This window comes from Anser cygnoides, chromosome 1 (genome assembly GCF_040182565.1).
Source record: "Anser cygnoides isolate HZ-2024a breed goose chromosome 1, Taihu_goose_T2T_genome, whole genome shotgun sequence".
NCBI lineage: Eukaryota > Metazoa > Chordata > Aves > Anseriformes > Anatidae > Anser > Anser cygnoides.
The window spans coordinates 97,697,322-97,722,061 of record NC_089873.1 but is presented as its reverse complement, the minus strand read 5'-3'; the positions used below and the strand labels follow the sequence as shown (position 1 = coordinate 97,722,061).

At 48.4% G+C, this 24,740-nt stretch overlaps 1 protein-coding gene across 6 annotated transcripts in view; it reads left to right on the top strand.

Moving 5' to 3' along the window:
* Positions 1–24,740, top strand: part of LSAMP (limbic system associated membrane protein) — a 965,491-nt gene that overhangs the window by 792,381 nt on the left and 148,370 nt on the right. For all 6 annotated transcript variants that reach the window (XM_013183738.3, XM_067003786.1, XM_013183718.3 and 3 more), the window contains one exon: positions 16,756–16,988. In XM_013183738.3, the coding sequence (XP_013039192.1) occupies positions 16,756–16,988 (233 nt within the window). The remainder of the gene's footprint in view (positions 1–16,755; positions 16,989–24,740) is intronic.

The following is a 24,740-nucleotide window of genomic DNA, read 5'->3' as shown; positions in this document are numbered from 1 at the left end:
GTACCCGTGTTTGTCTGACCTGGAGTCCTAGCAAAGCCTTTAGCCCCTGGAGGTTTGGACTCAATCTGTTGTTACTATTTTTCTTGCTGTTAACAAATCCAGCTCAAGTCCTTTTGTCCCTCCTTTCACATGTTGACAACTGGGGCTGTCTAGTCTCAGCGTAGAGGGCTTTGCAGGGGATGGAGCCAGGACGCCAGAGTTTCTTGCGCTGTCTTTAGACTCCTTGCTGCAAAATGGCTATGAGGAAGAGGCTTTTGAGTGCGTTTCCTTGTAGGTACTGCTGAATCAACTCGGTTTGTGTATGCTAAACGTGCTCATAATCCACCTGAGGGATGGACTTCAGAAACTCTACAGGCACCTCTCCTAGCATATGCACAGCAGCTCTCCAGCTATCCCACCTGCTTTTCCCTTCTCACTGTTGCTGCCTTGATAGCTGCCTGTGTTTAAATATGTCAGCCTGTTTTTTTTTTTCCTCTTCTTGTTTCCTGTGTTCCTCTAACAAGCAGCTCGCAACAGAACAAACAAGCAAGGCAAGAGTGCTCCAGGCAAAAGGGGTGTTTTGTGTTTGATTTGAATACATACATATTTTTCTTGGTTAAAACTTGTGATATTCATCAAACACGTACAGGAAGGCTGTGAATAAGACCTTTCTCTTTCTTCGTCTCTGACACACACACCCTGTCTCATACGAATACCACGTACCTTCTCATTTTCACTCCGACTGTCTGGTTTCTCTGCAGAGCAGCGTCTCTCTCGTGTCCTCACACGCACGTTCGCGCAGTCTCATCCTCGTTCCCGCTCTGTCGTGCACGCAGAGCCACCTTCTCATCTCGGCAGACCCCAGCTTCTGCGCACTCTCGCAGACGACATATGCACACATGCACCGCCGCCTACGCACCCACAAAGGCTTTATTACAGAGAGTAAAATTGCTCTCAAATATACCGTGGCTGGATGGTGGGGATGGGGGAGAGAGGGGAGTGAGACGGGGCTGGGAAACTGTCGTCTCTTCTCCCTTTAGAGACTTGGAGCCCTGATAAGGTGGGGGACAGAGCGTGGCCCCCATCCCCTCCATCACACATGCACAACTACAGTGTCACTCACCCGCGTCCCCCACGCACGGACTCGTACCGTGCTCCCTTAAACTTTCTCAGTCTCCCTTGCTCACGCATCCTTCCCTCTCGTTTCTGCCCATCTGTCAGGACCTGATCACATCACTGTCAGGGCTGCTATGATAGCAGCGCTTTCTGACAGGTGTATGTGGTTCTGTCACTCCCGGCAAAGCTGCTTAGCACCCAGATCTGAGCCGAGGTAGCAGTACTGGAAAGCACAGTTAAATGGCCAAGGCTCACCGATAACATCTCGTGATTCTGAAGGTGGTGGTCCCGCTGGGGCGGCTGCTTGTTGTCAGGATGTCCTGCTTTCAAAGGAAGCCTTGCAAACAGCCTTTTGGCTTTATGAGATACACTGCAGCTCTTAAAAGGGAAGAATGCCCTGAGCTTTTTTTCTCACAAGAGTCCATAGGTCTTCTCCCCTCTTCTTTGGAGGGAGGCTCTTTACCCAGCCTCTTCCCAGCAAGGGGACAATGAAGACGCATTGTCTGCTGCGATGGAGGCCACGGATGTGCTCCGGAGCAGGCAGGCTGGTGCCCTTCGCCCAGGACGTGGCTTCATGTGTCTCTAAAGGCTGAGAGCTGCTCGGAGCCTGCGCAGCCCCGAAGAAAGTTCAGGTTTTCCAATTGCCGCAGCAGCGGCTGGTAAACTTCCAGCAAAGGGAGGCTGGAGCACCGCGTTCCCATGGCTCCTGCTGGGCTCAGCCGGTGCTCGCGTTTGAACTGACACCAGGCAAGCTGGGGAGCGAAGAGATTATTAATAGGGAATGCGAGGAAGAGGAAAGGTGTTTAGGCAGCTCCCGCCTTGCATGTCTAATTCGGGAGCTACCCTTCTGTAGTTCCCCAAATCGATGCCGAAATCCAGCGCCAAACTTTTCAGAAGCACAACTCATTAAGCATTAGTACACCGTAAGATAAGGACCTTGCTTGCATAAGGCCATCAAGCACCGATATTGACTCTCCAGGACATTTTTAAGGCTATTTATATCACAATAAAGCCATTTTATTAGCATCATCAATCAAGAGAGACCGCATTTTGGCCTGGAAATGATTCTGCTTGAGTTTCCAGAAAGGAGAAGGGTGAGTAATTATGGGATGCATTATCTTCAATCTCATTTGAAATCTCCTAATTGAAACCACATATGAGTGGAGTTTATTGCTTATAAAATAGATGGCAGGGGCATTGCTAATGTACCTATGGCGAGTACAACCTTCCAGTTAACAAAGAGGCAGAGGCCAGTTTTTCAGTAGGTAACACGGCTACGGCAGAAGCTGCCCACGAGCAGCACGTGCATTTACCTGTAGCTGAGCTGAGCCGGGGGCACTTGGCATTTGTGGTTCATCCGGGCTGGCAGCATCTGCCATCGGGTCCCCGTTGGGTGTTACCTGGTGTCTCTGCTCCTGCTGTGGACCAGGGTCTGTCTAATGTCTGAGTCTCAGTGAAGTAGTGTGGTAAAGCTCGTGGCTTGCATGCAGCTGGCCTCATTGCATGCTTGCATCTCCTTTGGGGTCCTGCCAGCCCCCGGCTGCTTCTCTGCTGGCAGCTGAGCATGGGGAGAAGACATGGGGTTGTGCAGGTAAGGAGAGAAGAGCTTCATATTGCCTGTGGGGGCCTCTGAGACTGAGTAATGGCAGGGCTTGAAAGCTGTTACAGATATTTGATAATTAATTGGCTGGGAAATCAGTTTATTTTAACGACTCTGGTTAAATAAAGAAGAGAGATAAAAGGACTCTAAGTTCCTGCAGTGCTAAACTACTTTCAGGGACAGAGCAATCCCGTTACATGTCTGTTTTTATGCCAGCTGGGGCTTTTAGTTCTTGCGAAGGCTCTTCTGAAAGGCGGTTGAAATCTTTATCTTCCCCAAATCCCAGCAGTTTGGGTTTAGAGGAAGAAAGGCTGAAGAGTGGTTTATTACCCAGGACCCGCCAGGTGGAGGGGGACGGGAGAGCGGAGCTGCTGCGGTAACCTCGTGCTTCACCTCTGGCCAGACACTTAGTGCAGAGCGGTTCCAGTTGTGGTTTATCACCATTTTATACTGCTCTAGGGGGAGCAATGCATGTAGCTCGGTTAACCTCACTTGTCGTTCCAAGTACTGGCTGATCTCACACACGCACACACACACAGAAGGGAGCATCGGGGAGACGAGACCTGTAACAGTCCAGCACCAGCAAATACCCAGGCTGGGCCTCGCACTGACCCACTTTTCCCTGAAGACAAACAGCTACAGCACTGCCAGAAGCTCTGAAGACTGAAAAACATGGTAATTGCAAAGTCAGAGAGGGGCTGGTCTCAACCTACCTGAGTCAGGGTTCTCTTATTTACCAGCTTTTTGGAGGTCTCCTTGGTCAGTTGGGTGGATTTGTTCCTTGAGGGAAAACAACACGCACCCTGGTCCTGGCCAAAGGGAGAGGGTTTGACGGGGAGCTCAGGATGGAGGTTTTGGAGGGTCACATCGCTCCGAGCCTTACATGGGTCTGTAGGAAGAAGTTTTGTGTGTGACTGTTCCAAGCCTGTGGGAGGAAAGAGGATTGTGCTTGTTACGGACCCCAGCAGCAATGCTGTAGGAGAAGCCATAGGATCTGCTCCTTGCTGCAGACTGTGCTTTGAATGTGAACTTTCATCTCAAGCCAGTGCATCTCGTCCTGAGGGTTGTACAGCAAGCTGTGGATATATGAACAGTGTTCCCAGTGCAGTCATATTTGTCAGAGTCTGCAAAGAGCCTGCAACACCATCTGTTTTAGTGAGCAGATAAGGGATTAAACTGCAGGAATCACGAGATCTATGCAATACATGAGGGCATGCCAGACGATCACAGTACAGCTTCTCTTTTTTTTTTTTTTCATAAGCTAAGAATAACTTTAACATTCTCTTATTTAGGATTTAATGTCAAAATTAACTACTGTTTCACTCTTGTCTTGCAAATCCCAAACAGCTCTCACTGCCCCCACTGCTGATGCTTACCGTGCTGCAGATTCAAATTCAGTGCACACCCCCAATTCAAAAAAAAAGATTGATGATTTAGAAGAGCAAACAAAAAGAAACCCGTCAGCCTGGTAGAAGTACAGCAGGACCTCCAGTCCGCTGCCCTGCAGCTGTCTGAAATGAGCAGCGTCAGAGAGTCATTTTGGTGTGGGTTGGCCCCGTGAGGTTGTGAGGTCCTGTGTAAATGTCACGCTGCGCACAGACACTGGGGATGCACAGACACCCATCAGGGGGGCGTGATGGCAGCTCCCCTGCACGGCTGATGAGAGCCTACCTCTAGCCAAGTGTAAACTCAGCGCAGGCTACAAATCCTCATCTTTTAAACATTCCCTGGATCTGAAACCTCCTGCCAGCTGGAGCTGCTTTTAACTGAGCAGACTGAAGTGCTGTATTTAACGAATTCATTTAGAGGCTGGTGCAAGGAAGCAGGGCCAATCCTCATCTCCTATAAATGTAGGCATCCCTATTTACTGCAGTGGGAATGGGGCCTTGTTGACCTTTGATTTATGCCAGCTGAAGCTGAAATTAGGCATCTACCCATGCAGTGCTGGATTTCTGTAAATTATTTGGCACAAGTGGCCCACCAGGAGAACAGAGGTGGGAGTCCAGCCTCAGACCAGGCTTTGTCCCCATGGCCAGCCTTAGACACAGCCATGGCAGGAAGGAAACGAGAAGTTACCAGCACAGGAGGGAGCTCTGGTAGGTTGAGAATGGGGAGAGGTTTTGTTTCACAGCAGGTTTCTGGGCGAACAGGCAGGAAGGTCAGGTAAGATATCCCTGGGTAAACGCTTCCAGCAGGATTCAGCAGCGTTGTCTTCGCTGGGAAATGCGAAAAGAGTTTAAGTTCTGTGTTCCGGCCAATTTGCACAGCTTGTTTTGCCAGTTTGAGAAGGCTGTGGGTCAGAAGGTGCAGAGGCAGTCAGAGCGGTCTCCGCGGTTGTGCTTGCACTGCCGTTGGAAGCTGGAGCAGTTCGGGCTCCAAGGCTCGGAGCCAGTTGACCTGAGCTGGTTGCTTTCAAACCACGGGCAGCAAGGGTTTGTGCTTCAGCCGGTCCTTTCTGCTCCGGTTGCACGTCCCCAAGGCAGTTCCCAATTAGAGCGAACTAAAAACATGATCTCTCAGAGTGCTGCTCAGACAAGCGTGCCCAGAGGTGGTGCCTGGGTTTGTGAAGGCTGCTTTGCAGCCATTGCTCCCCACCTCTCGACATCCCCGCACGACCAGTGCACGCCAAACAAAGTTTGGTGTGAGGCAGGTCAGGTCTGTCAGGCTTTGTTTCCAGCTGTAAACCGTTCCTTTGCATGACTTTGTGCAGCCCATTTCTTCCCTTCTCCGACACCTCGCCATGTGTAAAACGGGCATAGTAATATTTCTCCACAGAGCGCCGTGGCTGCTGTGTGCCAGACCAAGTCCTGCAAGGTTCTCCGAGGAAAGGTGACAGAAGATAGTGTTATTAGCCGGATGGCAAGGAGATCTAGCTGCGGGAATTATTCCTGCACCTTTTCTCAGTGAGTCATGTCTTCCTCCCAGTCTGTTTCCACACAGGAGGTTTTAAGCCAGCTCCTGGCTTTTGATATGAACAGACAAAAGTCTATCAAATATACTTGACATTTCTGCTTTTCCACTCTTCCCCCTCTCCCTGGCTGTTTGTTTATTTATCAACATGTCCTCCTCTGCAAGGCATGTTGTGTGGGGGGATAAAGGTAAGCTCAGATCAAAGCTTTTGGGAGTTCTCCCTTCCAGCTGCTTCTCTTCTTTACCTTCCCCGCAAGTCTTTTTCAGCTGCCTCCTTTCGAAAGGCCTGATTTGATGGTGGACAGAAGCAGTGCATTAGGGAGAGGCAAAATTCAGCAGAGCTGCAAATAACAGAAAGGAAGCAGAGCTGAGCATTGCCTATCTGTTAGAGCTTTGCTGTGATTTCCACTTAAAGGAGCTCTTCAACACGCAAGATAAATACACCATGCAAGTCCGAAGCTTGCAGCACTTTCTTCTGTGATTATAAAACACCTACGGGATTGATTTTCAAAAGTATGCCCATTTGGGCAGCAAGGTAAAGGGCTGTATTGGTAAAGGAGCTCACTGTGCCAAATGCTATTCTGAAAGTTTGGTGCCTGTGTGTTACACTGGGGGCTGGTGGGCTCCAAAGCAGTTTTGCAAATCTGGTCTTAATTTCAGTGCTAAGCACTTTGAAAAATCAGGGTTCAGTTGTGACTTCTTGAGTGCTTGATGGATTTACTCAGAGCACGTTTGGGAATATAACCATATGCCAGTGGTTTCTGGAAATAATAAGACTTCTGGTCTTTGTATCAGTAGTTTTTAACCTGTCTATGGTTGACTCCTAAAGAAACTAGTTTCTGAAAACAAGACCATAGGTGTGCCAGTTAACTCTAGTACAGTGTATAGAGATCTGCAGTCTTGCTGAGAAATATTTAGCAGTATGGGAAGTGAAAATATCTAAAAAACATTGCTAAGCCTGAAAGAGACTTGAGAGAAGAGTTGTCTTTTCCTAACATACTGCTGAACTCTGTCAGGTATATGATAAAAACAAGATGACAAGGTCACGGAGGCTTGTCCCTTTGCAGCCACTGTGAAGCTGTTCCCACACAGTTATATATCCTCTAGGTCTTTGCCCAACTTTGCTTTAAATGTCCAAAATAACAGGAGCTTCCTTGCTTTTCCTGGGGGACTCTTCATGAGGATAGCACTTGTAGGTGGCAAAAAGTTCTTCCTCAAGTTTGAACAGACTTATTTCTCTTCTTTTTTTTGACCCGTTACTCCTTTCTAGACCCCTACATGTCATGCTCAATAATTCCTCTCTTCCCCTGGTGCTTTCAGCTTCCAAAGAGGTATAGCTTGTCAACACATCCCTTTTAAGTCTTCTCTTAGTCAAGTTATACATATTTAATGTTTTTAAGCTTCCCTTAGATGCTGATCCCTTTCCAGCCCTTGATGGATTTTGTTGTTGCTTGCCTCTGAATTCCCTCCAATTTCCCTGTATCGTGCTGGTAACACGGTGCCAGAGATTGGCTGCACCCATCCAGATGTGCTCGGCGTTCAGCAAAAGTTGGCTTTGGATGGAATTAAAAAAGAGAAGCGACAGAATCTCTCAAAGGGAATCTGCTCCATGGTCTCCTCTCTCAGAGCATTATTTCACAATGGTATTTCAGGACTGGCTTTAGATATGGAAATGAGAGCGTGTGTCTTGCTCAGAAGCTGTTCTCTGCTTTCAAGTGGGAGAGAGATGGGAAAGGGGAAGAGGGGTTAAGCTCCTCAAAGGCTTTGTCTACATTAGGTTTTTTTCTTCCTATTTCCCACTGTTGCTTGCACGGGTGTAGCTCAATCTGTGGTGGCACCAATGACAGCTCTGGCACAGACAGGGAGGCTAATGTGTTTCACTAGACATCGTCTCCGCAGTCTCTACAAGCCCTGAGTCCACCAGCGGTGCTCCAGCAGTGGAGGTTGGGTGTAAATGATAACTGGAGTGTTTGCACATCGAGGAGGCATTCCTCTCTGAGATGCAGCAGCAGGGGGGGAGCAGGCAGGATGGGCCCACTTTGTCATGCCACCCTTCGCATTGCAAGAGGGAGTGATAACTTGGGTAAGCCACCTCAGGGAAGAAGGGAAAGTTCAGTCTTATTTTCCCTAATTGTTCCCACTCCCACTGTGATTTGCCTCCCAGAAGAATTTCAGATGTGATATTGTCTTTTCTCTTATGAAGAAGGAGCAGTACGAGATGGAACAGACGTTAGGGTCCTCAAAATAGAAAACATGATCTTGGGAGTCAGGTAGTGTATTCCCCAGGTGTTGGGAGGAAGCATTTCACACAGGGGAGACACCTCCCAGTTTCATTTAATACTTAAATCTGATATTATTTCACAGCCTTGTACCAGTTAAGGGTTAATCTATGACATTCTCAGCCACAAGGTATCACCAAATGAGGATGTTAATGAGTTTAAAAAAAGAAAAAGGGGGCAGAGGGTTGAGAAATGCCTGGGGATGAAAGAGGTAGAGTACAAACTTACAAGGTGGAATGCAAGCTGTTATTCAGAGAGGAGGGCAACTTATATTTGCTTGGGGCTAGATTAATAGGCTTTTATGGCTGAGAACGATCATGAAATTATTTAGATGGTGATTTACATTGTCATTTTAGGAGGTGTTCCACCTTTCTTTGAAACATCTGTCACTAATCATAAGAGGGTGAGCACTGGGCCGTGTGGCCTGGTGCTCAGATCCTGTAATACCTGTTCACTGCTGCTACCGTTCGCATTTCCTTCCCCAGACATAGAGGTGTGGGCACCAGGGCTCTTTGTCCCTCCTGCCTACACGGAGAGGTGCTTTCACTGCAGATACACTGGCCGCTGCCAATAGCTTGGTCACTGTCCCAGCAGGCGTTGAGGCTGGTGTCCAGCATCAGTCCCTGGCAAGCCTTTGGCCCCAATCTGATCGTTTGGCTTTATTTTCCCACGTCACAAACCCTCCCAGAGGTGGTACGTGGCTTCGGGCCACCTGGCAGCCAGCTCCTCCTGACCCAGCCGTCGCTGCCAGCATCGTGGGCATCCTCACATGCAGCATCACGGGGGCAGGCCCAGGGCCATGTTGGGGTGGCAAGCTCTGCGCCTCACCCTTTGGAAGCGGGCCCTGGGGCCGTGGCATCCATCCCACGGGCTGTTTCACAGGCTTGCACGTGCCTCCGTGTCGGTCAGCCTCCCTCCCACCTCCCCTGCACACAAAACGCAGTGCCCCAGAGCTCCCGCTCTAATTGCTTCCATCCTAAGTTTGTAGTCCCCGTCCCTCAGCAGAGCTCTGCAGCCCACAAGCTGGGAGGTGCTGTTTGCATCGCTGCAGGGCGTTCGTTTGCCAACCTCCCCTTGCTCTGTCACAGCCTCTGGTGACACCTCCTGCATTTTTAGCCAGTGGCTGGGACAGGAGGAAGGGACCTGAGACCACACAGGCAGCATCACTCCCCTATCCCCTCTTGCGTTCACACCGTCCCGCTTCTGCACTCGCTCTCTCCTGACCTGCCCTCACTCGGCATCTTTCTGTTTCCCCCTCTTTCAGAGCTGCCCTTTGCATTTCTAATCTGTGGCATTATCTCATTCTCCAGTAGCTGTGCCGGCTGCCTTGATGTTTCTCGCCAGCTTTCGCCTCTCCCCGCTTCTTTCTCTCCCCCCCCCCCCCCCGCGATGTAGCAGTGCCTTTCTCCATCTGCCCGATTGTCTCTCCGCTTTTTATCTGGGTGCTGGAGCTCCAGGTGCTGTCATTCTCCGCGACAGCACAGAACGTTTCACATCGCCTCTGCGGCTGGATAATTACCAGATACCGAATCACGTGGGCTTCCCAGCCAAAGCTCCCTCCCCTCCTGTCAGAGGAGGAGATCGCATCTCGGAAATAACGTTTTCTGTGGTTGTTGTTATTGTTGTTTTAAAGGGAAGAAATCCGGGGGAAAAGTTGGGAAGCAGCTCTTCTGGAAATACCTAGTGGTGAGCATGTGAACGTCACCCACAAGTTGAGTGTTCAGGCAGGAGAAACAGGCCACCTGCAGTACTGAAGTCTGTGAAGAAAAGCAGAGGGGATGACGGCTTGTATGGGTGCCTTACTAGAGCTCCCAGTCCCGTTCTTGGTGTATTCTCCAAACATAAAAAAAAATTACAGTACTGAGACTCTTCCGTAGCCATTTGGTTTCAGGTCCTTTCACCAATTCAGCGTAAAAGCAACATCTAGATCACATAAGAGACTAATTGTCTTTCAGTGAACATCAGTTCCTAAGCGACTGCAGGTGCTTTTTAAATGTCAGCCCGTGTCTTAGTGACAGCAAAAGCACAGCATCCTTAGCGTAAGCGCAGCGCGACCAAGAGACAAATCTTCCAGCAGTGTTCCCCATGGCTATCCTACAACATCTCCACTATGCCTCGGTTTCCCCTTGGGGCAGTGCAGGAGCACCCGTGATGCTACGGGAGGCTGCAGCCGGTGGAGCGAAGCATCCGCTCGTGGCTGGAGGTTTCAGCAGGGCTGTGTGATCAGTAGCTGATTGGCATCGCCTGGTGACACTGGACCAAGATCAGAGCCGGGTTTCTGGCTGAGACGAAAAGGGACGCAGACGAGTCCTTGGCTAACCCCAAAAAGGGAAAAGGAGGGGGCTCGCGGTGTTCCCTCAGCAGTCTCGTCCTCCTGTCTAATCCTGGAGCGGGACCCTGATGGAAGCTGTCACTTGGCGTTTCTGCAGGCATCAGCCAGAGAGCGGTTCAGCGCCTCTGCACACACGTGTGGACTGTCTGCTCAGGTGCCAGACGTGGCACCTCATGGGGACAAACCCAAGGGCTTCCTGACTCTGCTGTAAAGAAACCGATGGGTTTTTCTAGGCCTGGTGGGGTGGAGGAAAACCTGCTGCTGTGGTGGTACGCCTCAGACTGAAGCTTTTTCTGTTATTTGCAGTTTTAAAATGTGTTGGGTCTGGCCAGGATAGAGTTAACTTTCCTCATAGCAGCTCATATTGATATCATTAAAAAGGTACCTGTGCTTGAATGGATGTGGGCTGGAGTTGTTTATGCAGGTACAGTGATCCCCAGAAGATGGGAAGAGCAATAAATCATGCCAGTATAAGTTCTCTTGTTCTGATATAGTTACATCCGCCCCGGGAGAGTACTGGCATAACAATTACTGTAATTTGGGGTTTGATTTTTTTTCTACACAAACAGAAACCTATACTCTTAAGTAGTCATTTTAACATAAAGAAAACCCATGCGAGACCAGCTGCATGTCTGCTAGTGAGAGACTGTGTGGCTCTCCTTTTAGGCTGGTATATTTTTGGTGAATTCCCTTGGGTTTCATTTTCCATGCGTATCGCACGGACTGAGAGACGAGGATGCTCACAGCACATGAGCGGTTCTGCACTGATAGTCATATTCACTGGTTGCAATCCTTTTTGCTTTCATTAAAAAGAGTTGATGGTAGAGACAGCGAGATAGGAGCGTTTCTGTACAAGGCACTGGGGAGACCTCATCTAGAAAGCTGGGTACGAATTCTGGTCACGACAGAGGAATTCAGACTGGAGCAGGTGTGGAGAAGGGCTACTGGGATGTTTAGGGCAATGGAGAGTCTATCATACAAGAAGAAACTAGAAGAGTTTGGCTTGTTGAGCCCAGCAAAATGAAGGCTGAGAGGGAATATGATTGCTCTCAGTGAACACGCTGGAAGATAAGCACCCGGGAGAGAGAAGAGCTATTTAAGCTAAAGGATGGTGTTGGCATGAGAGGGAATGGATATAAACCAGCCATGAATAAATCTAGACTTAAAATTAGAAGGAAAAAAAAAAGTTTCTAATCCGCAGAGCAGAAAGACTTTGAGCAGCGTGCCATACCAAGCACGGGGAGGGCGAGCAGCAGCGCGGGTCCCAACCAGCCCTGCAGCACCCCAGCAGGGGATGGGCCTGAAATTACCGCCTGAGTGATGAATTATCACCCCAGGAGGTGCAGAAAGGTGTGACGGCCAAGGTCACAGCATAATACAGCCAAAACGCCTCATAGGCCTGACAGGTGATGCCATCTCCAGTTGCTATCCGCAGCATAAGGGGCCCTTGCCCTTTGCACAGACGTGCGAAGATCCCTCTGAGGGAAAGCCAAAGGGGACAAAGAGCCCTGTCCATACCCGGGCTGGGCCTCTCGCTGCTCCCAGTTAGTGGTCACCGCTCTCAGGTCCTTGCTTGCCAAGCCAGGGAAGGCTGAAGAGCACGAGCAGACGGGATGATGACACGGAGCTGTGTCCACAATGTGCTTTGGAGGAAGAGGGTAGAAAATGCGGTTCAAAACTACACTGATTGTTTATTTTTCTCCCAAATGAGGGAAGAACATGAGCCAGCAGTGTGTCCAGGTGGCCAAAACGGCAGATGGCATCCTGGCCTGCATCAGAAATGGTGTTACCAGAAATGGTCCCAGCAGGACTAGGGAAGTGACTGTCCCTCTGCACTTGGCTCTGGTGAGACTGCACCGCAGATACTGTGCTCAGTTTTGGGCCCCTCATGTCAAGAAAGATACTGAGTTGATGGAAATCAAGAGAAGAAGCAACAAAGCTGGTGAAGGGAGTAGAAAATGAATTATGAGGAGCAGCTGAGAGAACCAGGGTTATTTAGTCTGGAGAAAAGGAGACTGAGGGGAGACCTCATCTATGACCATGTGGAAGGAGGCTGCGGTGAGGAGTGTGTCCATCTCTTTTCTTGTGTAGGACACAAGTAAATGGCCTCAAGTTGCACTAGGGAGGTTTAGATTGGATATCAGGAATGATTTCTTTATGGAAGGGGTGGTAAGTCATTGAAACAGGCCTGCCCAGGGAAGTGTCCCTATCCCTACTCCCAGGGTAGAGTCCCTATCCCAGGAGGTATTTAAGAGATGTATGAATGTGGTGCTTAGGGACATGGTTTAGTGATGGGGCTTGGTAGTGTTATGTTGATGGTTGGACTTCATGATCTTCAGGGTCCTTTCCAACCTAAATGATTCTGTGATTCCAAGAGATGTGGTTTGGTGGTGAAGCAGTATACCATATTTCATTTAAACCTAGCAGCTTGCATCTTCTCACCAGCAGGCTTCTAGCAGAGAATCAGGGGACTGGGTCTGCTCTAAAAGAATTTATTTATTTGGAACTATAGCAGCAATAAAACAAAACAATTATCCTGGGTTCAAGGGGACCCAATACATCACTGGCAATGCTGTAAAATCCCTGCTGTGTTAAAGTAATCATTTAAACAGCAGCTTTGCCAAGTCCTACAGGGATTCCTTCTTGCCTGTGGGCTCCCAATGCCCCCCACCCCTTCCAAACACTGGCTTGAACTTAACCCTGAGAGACCCCTCTGAAGGCAATAAAGGACACGAGGCATCCTGTGCATGGCCAAGCACATGATGAAGGGGGATGGTGAACATTAATTTCTCTCCTAACAGTGCTGCACTGTGGTGCTGGTCCTGGCCATGCAAGTGAATATCTGCAGTCAGCAACAACGGAGCAATCTCTCCCCTGGAGAAAATGAGCTGGGTAGGATTTTCTTTCTGTCACGTGTTTAGCTTTACCTGTAGTACTCTTCACTCACATTAGAGGTGATGATGGTTCTCCCTGAAGATCCCAAAGAGTTTTCCTGTGGTCAAAGTGTCATCTCTTTCCCCTTTCTCCTGTGAGATGGCCCAGGACCATTTTCTGCATTTGCACGTGAGGAAGCGGAGGATGTCAAGGTGCCTTTCCCCAGTTCTACTTTCTGATTGTCTCCTGGCTGGCTCTTATGATTGTTAGTCACTGTGAGGACTGGAAACACATCGGTAGCAGCTAGAAATGGTGCAGTAGCTAAAAAATCTTAAAGGAACCAAACTACATTTTTTTTTTTAATGAGAAAGAAAGGGAGACTAAAGAGGCACGGCAGCAAGGTTTTTTGTTCTTTCTTTGTGTATAGTTTGAATTGGTGCTAAGATCAATAGTTCTTGAGTTCCTGCAGTGATCGTCTGAGGCATGGCCATCACCACTAGCTGCTCCTCTCGGTCGCTGCATCAGCGGATATCAGGAAATTAAACCTGAAGCCATGAGGAAAAACAAAATGGATGGATCACAAATGGTTTATTAGCACTCACTGACATTGATGGTAATGCTTTCAATAAGCCTAATGAAAAGCGTTTGACTATCTCTGTGAACTTGATTATCGATTATTAGTGAATGATAAGAGCCATTTGATATCTTGCAGAAGCCTTGCTCCTGCTGCCTCGCAGTTAAAACGTCAGTTAACGTGCCATTTAATATTCTATTAGTATTGAATTAGCACTTATTACACTGTGAAAATCATCACCATAAATCCTTATTAAAGCATGATCCATAAGGCTGGGTGGCATCTCTGGCAGAGTAGGAGGGTGCGTGCGTGCAGACGGACACACTGGGATACCTCATCCATACGGATGCGTGTTTGGAGCGCACCAGGGAATTTCCACACCTGTACATTGATTTTCTGTGATAATTTCAGAGGAACAGGTGTGCCCAAGTGAGCAGCTCACATCCATTTCACTCACTCTTCCAATTGTCCTCCTTATCTCTCCTTCACTTTATTTCAGTGCTGTCTGCCATCATCAGGGGCACTCGCGAGGCTGTCTGACTGTAGGGATTGACCGCCGGCCTAGGGCTGACCCCATGGCCAAAGCAGCATAGGACAGGTTTTTCTCTTCTCAGGGACAGCATTTCTTGAGGTAATTCATCTCCTCCTCCTCTCAGCCCCAGGGTCATGGCAGGCAGAAGCACAGCAAGATGCCCTGTTCATTGGGAATGGGTGGTAGCGTTTATTTTCCTGTACCACTGTTTGGTCTCTGACCAAGGTCCTGTGGGGAAAGTGACCTCAGGGAATAGAAATGGTGGATGGGATGTGCGCGGTGACAAGGTCAGAAGTTGCCTGAGGTCAGCAGAGGGGGAGGGAAGAAGGGTACCCAGGTGAGTGTCCCCTTGAGACTAGGAGGTCAGGGCTTGGCTCCGACCGCACCGCTGAGCTGTTCCTGGCCCAAGGGACGTCGCAGGGGCATCTCTGCACCATGGCACAGAATTCTGTCCCCAGGCAGAGCCGTGGTGCTGTGCTGTATCACGTATCACCGCGGCACAGGTCCGGAATTCAGCACGGCTGTGTTGGTGCAGCGTTGGGTCTGTGGCGCTCAGCTAGCGCAGATAGGTGTGCCGGGGGGTTCACAAGTGACTAAGAAACTTCAACGCCCACAGACTTCAGCTGCGGCTGTTAATCTGCTTAGCTCCTCACCGCCATCCCCCTGGGGATTTTCACAAATCCAAAATGTGCAGACAGGGGCTGTGAACACCTTTGAAAAAGATCTAACCCTCCAAGTCTCTGTGCTGGTGCAGACCTACGTAGGCACACGTGTGTGGGAAGGCTGCCCAGCCTGAGGCTCCGGAGGCAGCCTGGGTGTCCCTGCAGGGCCACCACATCCCTTGGGCACCATCCCCTCCCCAGGTCCCCAGTTCCAGCTCCTGCCACGTGTGGTTGCAGCCTAGGATGGCCTGGTGAGCTGGCACTGCAGTGCTGGTTTTTAAATACAGATGGCCGCTTGCTGATTCCCCTACCCCTGTCTTTCATATGAAGACCTGATTTTAAAATATATGTATATTTAAAAAAAAGAAATCAAATCACAGCCATGAGCCCACCTTGGGACCAAAGCCTCTCTGGCTGGTGGGGTGAGGTCTGTCCCTCCCCTCTCCTGGCTGGGTGGCGGTGGTGCTGGCTGGGGCTTGGGCTGCTCTCTAAAGCAAATGTTTGTCAGCTCAGACAGACCTGCTTCCAGCCTGGCCAGCAGCTTGGGGAGCCTCTCATCTCCTCCCACACAGCCTGGCTTTCCTCCAGCCCACAAGTAACCCCGGAGCAACTCGGAGAGCATCCGTGGGCATGCCTTCGGGGGAGCGGGTGGGAGGTGTCGGCCGCACTGGTGGGGGTCACATTGCACGGGACAGCAGCTGTGGCATGGCGTGAATGAAATGCATTCAAGCAGAGGAACTTGGAAAATGTCTGCCCTGTGCTAAGAGGCTGTGTAAAAGCCTACTGTCAAATATTTGCCTTATCTCGACGCGATAATCTTTATCCTCTCTCTGTTCTCTCTCAAATGCAACACATGCCTGAATTGTGCTGGGGAGAGGTGCTGGGTTATTTGGATGCCAGCAGGCTGTGGGCAGAACTCTGAGAGGTGAAGGAGGGACAGCTCTGGAGGCTGAACTTCCCTCTTTATCTGCAGAACAAACACAGCATAGGCTGCTGCCTATGGAAAAAAGGAAAAGCCCTGTCAGCCTGTCCGAGTCTGGCCCTGGTGGGTACAGCTGCCAGGAGTTGTGTCCCCATGTCTTCTTCAGCCAAGAGCGAGCAGAACATGCCTCCTCTTCAGCATGTCACTTCTTCTGTGCAAACCTTCTGGGCCTTCTGCACCTTCTGGAGCTTGGAAGTGGTGCCTTAGCCAAAAATGTGTTTGTCTTCACAGCACCTTCACCCCTCTCTGTCAAGGAGCAGAAGGCTTGCCATGCAGTTGCAGGAGGGTTGGTCTGTCCTCCCCTTTGCAACAGTGGGCAACTGGGGCGAAGGCAGCCGCTGCTCCTGCTGCTGCTCCTCTTCCTGCTGTTGCTTGCTGCCTTTCCTTCCCTCCTGTCTCCTCCTCACCGAAGGAACACCTTAGGTTCCTCCCCTTGTGCTGCTGAAACTGAGGGATGGAGCAGCTGTGTGCTGAGCTACAAAGCCTGAGCCCTCCAGGCTGGCAGGGGGCTGGGAATGCAACTCCCTTGTATATTTACCTTTGGAAGGTGAGGGGGAAGCATGGCAAGGACTCCTTCTGGCCTTTCCCATTGCCAGGGTTAGAAGGGATTTGGTGACCAGGGTCTCCTGTGGCCTTCCAAAGTCATTTTCAGTGCAGGTATAGACGACAGACAAAAGGAAGCGAGAGCAGGAATCGCGGTCACCCCAAATCACAAAAGATCATGAAACCCATCAGAAAATGCTTGTGAAACACATGGCCAAGGGGCTGTGATGGTGAGGAGCTGCTGTGGTTTGCTGGCAAAGCTGAAGTATACTACAGGGTTTCTGAGCAATGTGGCAAAGGGAAGGGACAAAATGGAGATGATGAAGAGGTTTGCTAATCTCCCTGTTAATCTCCCTTTCTTATCCTCTGCAGGTGTTATGTAGAAGACAGAAGCTCCAAGGTGGCCTGGTTAAACCGTTCCGGCATCATTTTTGCTGGAGAGGACAAGTGGTCCCTGGACCCTCGAGTAGAGCTGGAGAAGAGAAACCCCCTGGAGTACAGCCTGCGGATCCAGAAAGTGGATGTCTACGATGAGGGGTCCTATACGTGTTCAGTGCAGACACAGCATCACCCCAAGACTTCCCAGGTTTACTTGATCGTGCAAGGTAAGCAACACGCTTGAGAAGAGAGCAAAGAGAGAAGAAAGAACACAGTGGGTGGAGGGATTTGTGTCTTTCTTAGAGAAACCAAGGAGTCAGTAGCCTGCAGACCTTGCAATGTCAGCCAGGAGTGAGCAATCCCTTTTGGTTACAACAGGAGCCAGCGGGACTGTCCCCTCCCGCTGCGGCATGGCAAGGCTTTACTCTGCTGTTAGCCTGTCCTTCCCAAAACAGTGACAGAGCAGGGAATGCCAGTGATGCCAAGGCACATTCTAGTATAATGCAAACCTAGCTCCTGGCTCTGGTTATTCTGGTGCTGAGGGGAAGGCATTTGTTTATGATGACATTTGTCAGAACGATGTGCTTGCCTCGTGTCTTCCCAGATAGCCCTCTGGTTTCTTTGCCCCCTCTTTCCACAGATTTCCTTTCTTTCCTTTTCTTTTTTTTTTTCGTGTCAGCAAGAGTGTTGTGTTTTTCAGCCCTCCATTGTTAGCTCTTTGCCAGGCTGGGGAATTCGTTTTTCCTGGATGTTTTCCTGTGCTGGGTCATTGGTTTGCAGGGTGCACTGTCTCTAGGCATGTGTGAAACCTGGTACCTGAGGTAGCTGCTGCTTACCTTATGTTGCCCTCTCCATTTTTAGCTACCCTCCTCCTGCGTGTGTTACAGGGAAACTGGAAACTTGGCAGTCTAAAGCAACATTGTACTATCTATCTGCCTGCATTCATGGCATAATAGAGAGCAAACGTATCTAGGGGCTCACCAATTACTGTTAAGGACATTATGGAGTTTGCTTGTTCAGTTCTGCCCAGACCAGAATACCAAACAAAACAGTTTACTCTTTTTGTGTATTTTTTTTTCCTTCACGCAATTGTCTCTCCGCCTATTTATCTAAAATATTTATAGATTAGCTTAAATAGATAGGAATGTATGGCTGTGTTTAATGCATATTACAGATATGTTCAGCTTTTTCATTATCATTCAGACTGGAGCTTGTTGTTTCTTCTGATCTGTCTAGTAACCCAAAATGCTCCGAATTTTATTTCTCACAGCAAACGTTTGAATCACTGAGGATATAAATGCATGCACGCATGCACAAATGGACTCTCCTCTTGCTGGCATTACTTGGCAGGCTCAGGGCTGACTAGGATGTTGAGTGTTTATCTGCAAGGCAAAGTTGGGATGCGTGGTCAGAGGTGATGCTTTACATGGGAGCGCACTGAGAATGAAGGCTGCCCTTTTTCTCAAAATTGTCCTTCAGCAGCGTGAGGAGCAGTGAGCATCAGCACACAGAGCAGGTCCCCCAGCTTGTTTGAGGGGTTTTGGGAATGCACCCGGCATGAAAAGCACTGGCAGGGCCCTGGGGGTATACCCAGCCTCACTGAAAACTTCAACCGTGCAGGCAACTTTTTGCTGGTAAGGTCTGACTGCACGCGGTTTCTATTTACCTGTCAAGGAAAATGTAGGTACAAATGAATTTTAGAGCCATGCACATGTATTATTAATTTTATTTGTGCCTATTAGATACAGGCCTAAGCAGCAGAATTGAGTTCTCTAGCCAAGCTTTCACTTACATGTGTGATTGTCCAGCTCTGAGCTACTGCCACCTTTCTGAGGATGAGAAAATTCAGGTACTGGCACACGTAAACTCTGGATGCCTCTAAACAAGGTGTCTGTGGATTGCTTGATGTGTGCCACAGATTTACCAAAAGACCCGCTGCGATATCATGCTTTCTTCTAGAGCACCAGGTCCCAGAGTGCTGTAATTGGATGAAACTCGAAACTCTAACACAGCTTCGATTTTTTTTCTAAAAGTAAATCTGGTTTGGTTTAAAAAAAAAAAAAAGAAAAAGAAAAAGAAAAAAAAATGGAGAAATATGAAATCTTTTACAGTTTGGAAGAGTTAGACTCATTTTAATCTGTGCTTTTATTAGTTTAAAACTAATAAATAATTCATTTGAAATAATCTTAACTAATAAAACTAATTTATTAGAAACTAGTATAAGTTACAAAATATTCCCTTTCCTCTCCCAGTATAATTTTCTCGTATCAATTATTATTATTATTCTCAGATTTGCAGGTTGTTTGCCTGAAAAAATAGTCTGTCACTAGTGCAAATGAAAGGAGATTAGATACTGAGTTGTGCTAAGCTTTTTTATTTTTTTTTTTAATTTAATGTAATTTATTTCGTACTCTTTTATGTCATAAATTTAAAACCAACAGTTATGTGAAGCTGTGGGCATCCCAAACTCAAATAAATAAAACACAGCTCCTGAAAGATTAAGTAACAGGGTGTTCAGCTGTGTCCAGCAAATGGGATAGCTGTATCAGAGACTAACGGGTAGGTAGATACTGGATTGGTGCATTATAAGTAGGGGAAGCCACTTCCATAACCACAGTGCCAGCGCCAGGCGAAAGAGATGGGCTTTGATGTGTCCTAAGGATTGCCTGTGTTCAGATCATTGCAGGTTAATGGAATTGCATTTTGGGGGCAGATCTTTCCTCCCTTCAGAAGATTGGCTTTCGCTGAGACGAGCTCTGCTCAGTGAACTCTGCTGGTCAGAGCTGCAGGAGTGTATCACAGGTGGAGAGGGGTTACCCCTCGGGTGGGCATGCCCGTGTCCCTGGGTGCTTCTGAGGGAAGAGCCAGCTCTGCCTCATCAGCCAGCCCCAGTCTCTGCACAGCAGGCTGCTTGATCCCCTCTCCCCTCTGGCTTAGGCACGTATGGCCACTGATGGGATCCCTCCCAGCTGGGCCGTACTGCAGAGGTCTAAAAGATGGGTACTGAAAGGACATAGACAAAAAGATCACACCCTGGTAGCCAGCTAACAGTGGAAAAAGTCCTCTTGCTAACTGTTGCCATGAGGTAGGTTATCCCGTACTCTACATCTGTCTTTCCCCCTTTTCAAATTCAAAGTCAGCTCTGCTGGGAGAAGTAGACGTCCACTACCAAAAGGTTGAGGAGTATAACCGTGGCCATATCTTCTGTCTTTCTGACCCAGGTGCCTCATTTTGGGGTAGGGGTGGCTAGAGACTCTTTCCATTTACTACCCCAGATATTTCTGGTGGTGTCTGATCAGAGGAGCAGAGAACTGGAAGGACCCACAAGAGGTGGTCTGGTCCTTCTCAGTGCACTGAGACAAGATCAGCTAGACACCGGCTGCCCCTAACGTGTGTTTTTTGAAGAGACCCTGCACCTGCATAGCCAGCGTGTGGCCATTCATTCATGCTTTTTGCACTTGGAAAGCTTTTACTAGGATATCATCCAAACTGATTTTGTTAACAAGTATTTCTGGTCCTTCCACAACACGTTGTGGTAATTTATCCTACTCCTCCTCAAAAATACCTCTCACCTGCCCATGAACCCTTGTGTCTTAGACCTCTCCAGTCTAGATTAACAGGCTTACTTCTTGCAGGCCATATTTTCCAACCCTTACATTGTATTTTGTTCACTCCTGATATGTTTGTCCACACATTTCCTTAAATGTACTGTCCAAAACCAAAGCAAGAGTTCCAATTCAGACTCATTTGTGCAGCCAAAAGTCAAATAAGTAACAGCCATATTTTGCATATCATGCTTCGCTTAACTACCCCCAGAATAAGATGAGATTCAGCTTTTTTTATAACAGCACCTCATCGCTTTCTCTTATTTAGTCCCTGCTGCTCTCTAGCTCTCAGGTACTGGTCTGCAGCACAGCCGACTTGCTGCTCATTCCCCACTTGTGCAGGTGAGCACTAATTGTTATTTTTCCCCCCTTCCTAAGCGCAGCGCTTTGTGCTCGCTGCTGTTGGATTCCTTCTAGTTGGTTTCTCCATGGAGACCACCACTTCAGTTTTCTTATCCTCCTTGACTCCAAGGTGCTTGCCACTGCCTCCGACTTGGTGTCACCGACCCAAGTCAGGTGCCTTCTTCCTGTTCCATCACAGAGGTGTTAATTGAAGTGTCGAAGAGATCAGGGCACAGAAGCGGACTGTGGTAACAGCCCATTAAAACCTCCATCCTGACGGATAGGAATCTGTTGATTGCGGCTCTTTGAAGCGTCCTGATGGTGATTTAGCATCCACCATATTTTCTTAGCTTGCTCAGGAGGCTGTCAGGCCTGCTGAAGTCAAGATATATCACATACTGCTCCCTCTTCATCCACTATGCCACGTAACCTTTAAAGAAAAAAAAGGGGAATGATGCCGGGGTGACGAGAGAGATGCTTGCCAAAAGTACATTGGTTATTTTTTCCTTTACTGTGTTATTATCCTCTAGGTGTTTATAAATGGGATGTTTAATCGTTCCTTCCAGTATGCTCAGTAACTTGTTCCAGGAGAGTGAGTCGTAAAGGGGACCTGGTGGCTGCCCCTTTCCCAGCGTTATCTTGGGCCCTTGTTCTTTTAGGGCTGTAGCCTCAGGCCCTTCTCAGGCATAAGTGTCAGGGGAGAAATCCCTGTAGTTCTTACTGATCAGGGTCATAGGCATAAAAGCGCAGAGATATTAGCAAGCATGGGGTTTAAAAGTTTTGGCAATAAAGGCTTAGTCCTGTCCAACTCAAGCTGAAGGAATAACTCTCTCAGCTAGGAGCAAGCAGATGGTTGCTGTTTTTGCTGTCAAGAGCCTTTACAACAAGGCATCGCTGTGAATGGAGGCGGTTGGGAGCTTTTCAGTGAAACAAAAACATTTCACTTGTTTTGGCTTTGAAAGTTTAATCGGGAGGATTTTACAGGTCTGAGGTGCTTTTTCTGGTCAAAACTGAGAAGAGAAAAAGCTATAGCATTACCACAGCCTATCTGAAAGCTAATGGTTGCAGCCGAGACAGGGAGAACTCGCACGCACCTTTTTGCTCAGCCTCTGGGACTCCTGCAGCCTTGCTAACATTTCTCATGATTTCCAGTTACTGAGCGTTCAAAGGATATGGGATCTCCCTTGTTTTAATGTTTATTTCATGAAAAAAAAATAAAAATCAAAAGGGCTTTGTCATTTTGGCAGAGCAAAACCAAAATTTGGAAACATCAGCAGCAATTTTTCACAAAGGGGAATTCTTGTATACTGCCCAGCCCTAATCAGAAACTCCAAGTCAATGTATAGCAGCTAAAGGCCAAATCCCCCAGTTTTCTTTCAAACTGATAGGCATTAGTGTGTGAAAAGAACCACAGGGCATAGTCTGCTCCATTATGCATTGCCTTTGTAGAGCTCCTTGCTTACAAAGATGCAGACTGACCATTCATTCTTTCCAAGTGGTATAAAGATGCATTTGTTGTTGCTGGGATTTAACCATTGAAAACTTGTTATTAACTCTATGCAGTAGATTAGCTGTTGCCCTCTCTGCCCACTCCCCTGAAATTACAGGACTTTGTGCTGGTGAAGCACTGCAGAGCAAAATCCTTTGCCCACAAGGGCAGCAGAAGCTGGCCAGGCTTCCCTCATGTAAGCACTGCCCCTTGTAGGATCCAGGTCTGGGGTTGAGGAAGGAGGGGGTTTTCCACCACCCTCTCAGCCCTTGCCCTCCCTGCTGAGGATGATGATAGGGGAAAATTCTGCCTCAGACACTGGGGCTGTGGGAAGGGTTTCTGAACAGAACTGGAGCAAGGCACGCCAGCATCTTTTATAGGACCCTGGAGTCAGATATCAGATGGATGAAACTTTTGCTGGACACCAGCCTCGGACCTATGCCAGTGAGCCAGAGTGGGGTTCGTGTGACCAAGTGTTTCCACCGGAGTGAGTCATCTTGGACTCCCTTTATCATTAGTGAGGAGAAGCAGGCTCTTCTAGGACATAATCCAGCTCAACCTGAGGGAGCCATCCAGACTTCATCAGACAAAATGACCCGCAGAAATGTCAGCTCCCTTCCAGTGACTGCAGAGGGGAGCCCAGGGTGGCCGGTCTGTGTGGTGCTATGCACCTTTTAGTCTTTCCAGACCCCTTTCTGTCATTCTCCTCCACTTTTTTCCCTGACAGAACATGGGGTTGGTGGCTGTCAGTGGGTTGCTGGAGACCAGAGCTGTCTTTGAGCTCAGCAGAGCCGTGGTGGGGGCCTGTCTTCCCCTGACATTTCTGGCCTTTGCGCCCCTTTGACTGGTGCTAGAAGCAGGGCAATTCGAAGAGAGCTGAAGCTATTTTTCCTTTGCTAGCCAAACAATAAGGATATTGGAGTCAGGTGCCGCTCCCAGAGATATGTTTGCTTCCCTGCTCGGTGGGCGCTGAGCCCAGAATTCGGAGAGATCTTTCCGAGCACTAGCACTGTGGCGTTTTCAATTCCAGGGAGCCTGCAGTAGGTAAGAATGAGCACAGACCACTTTGTCTTTTTCAGGACATAGCCCCAGTGGGAAAATGACAGCGAATTTGGCATGCTGTTGCAAAGAATAATGAGATAACATGGGAGTATGAATTTTCTGAGAGGGATAAAAAAAAAGATCATTTTACTGGGAGCGGTGGGGGAGAAGAAGAAAAGATTGGAGGGAGGAGATAAATTCAGATTACTACAGGGGCTGGGAGAGGCAGGACCAGTGTGCACAGAAGGAAGTGACAGCAGATCAGTTTGTTGGGGAGAATAAGCTGAGAGAGCAGGGAATCATCTTGGGGAACCGAAGCACACTAGATCTTGCTACCCCCCTTCTGCGGCTATCGTGGACCGTAATTTCCTACCAGCAAAATAATTCTAGAATTTCAGGCACACAGTGGTATCGCTGGCAATCTTTCTAGGTTTTCTGTGCTGGTTTGTTTTGCCCAAACTCATAAATCGCAGGAAATTGCACCTGGTGTTTCATAGTTTACCAAAGAACTTCCTGCCGCGCCCCATCTAATATTTTTATGGCCTCCCCATAGTGCCCTGATGCCTCTTAACTTCTGTTTTCCTATCTGTAGGCAGGGCTGGAATGTTACTGTGCAGGGTAGGTTTTGTCTCTGTTTTATAGGTTGGCTCTCAGCACTTCTTAGTGCATAAATCAGGAGTTTTTTTTTGGGAAATATTTTGGTGCTTGCTTTGCAGGTGCAGGCAGGAGACAAAAACAGAATACTTCAAAAAATGCTTACTCACTTTGGAGGAAAAAGTATTGCGTAAAATACACTGAATGCTTTCCTACGGCTGGGAGGAAGGGTCTTGATATGATAATCCAGCTCCTTGTAGATATAAATCATTTTGGCTTGAGTGGTCTCTTCAGAGCAGTATCAGCTGACTTGGTGTGATTTTGCCTGATCAGCTGATTCTAGATTCAGAGCAGTACTGTGAAAGATTTCCCCTTGATAGCTCTTTGTCTGATTGTCTCAATCTGCTGCCCCATGTCTTAGCCTGGACTGTAAGACAGTGGAGTAGGGACAGTATTTGCTCTCCACTCCAAACGCAGCAAGAACCTAGTCGCATCACCAAGTCTGCTAACCCTTGGGAAAGTGCAAATGACTGGTAATCCTAAAGCCAAGCATATTCCTGCTTTCATGGCTGAAACGGCCATGGTAGCACAACAGAGTTGTCTTGACCTGTTGCAAGCCTTGAAACTTGACCCAATTTGCCCATTACGGGGGGTAGTCCCATTGACATCCTAAGTGAAGTTGTGGATTCCCATTGCTTGCACCCTCCACAATGGCCACTGTCTTGTCAATATCAAGTGAACAATTATTTTCCCCACATCCTCTTGAGATCTTTTTGCAGAGAAAAAGTGCTGGTATAACCTGGAATTAATATATTATTCATTGTATGTAACAGGCCTGTAACTGCTCAGTCGCTTGAAGATGAGCAATAAGGCTTTTTAAAAGAAGAAAAAAATCTCGAAAGATCTGA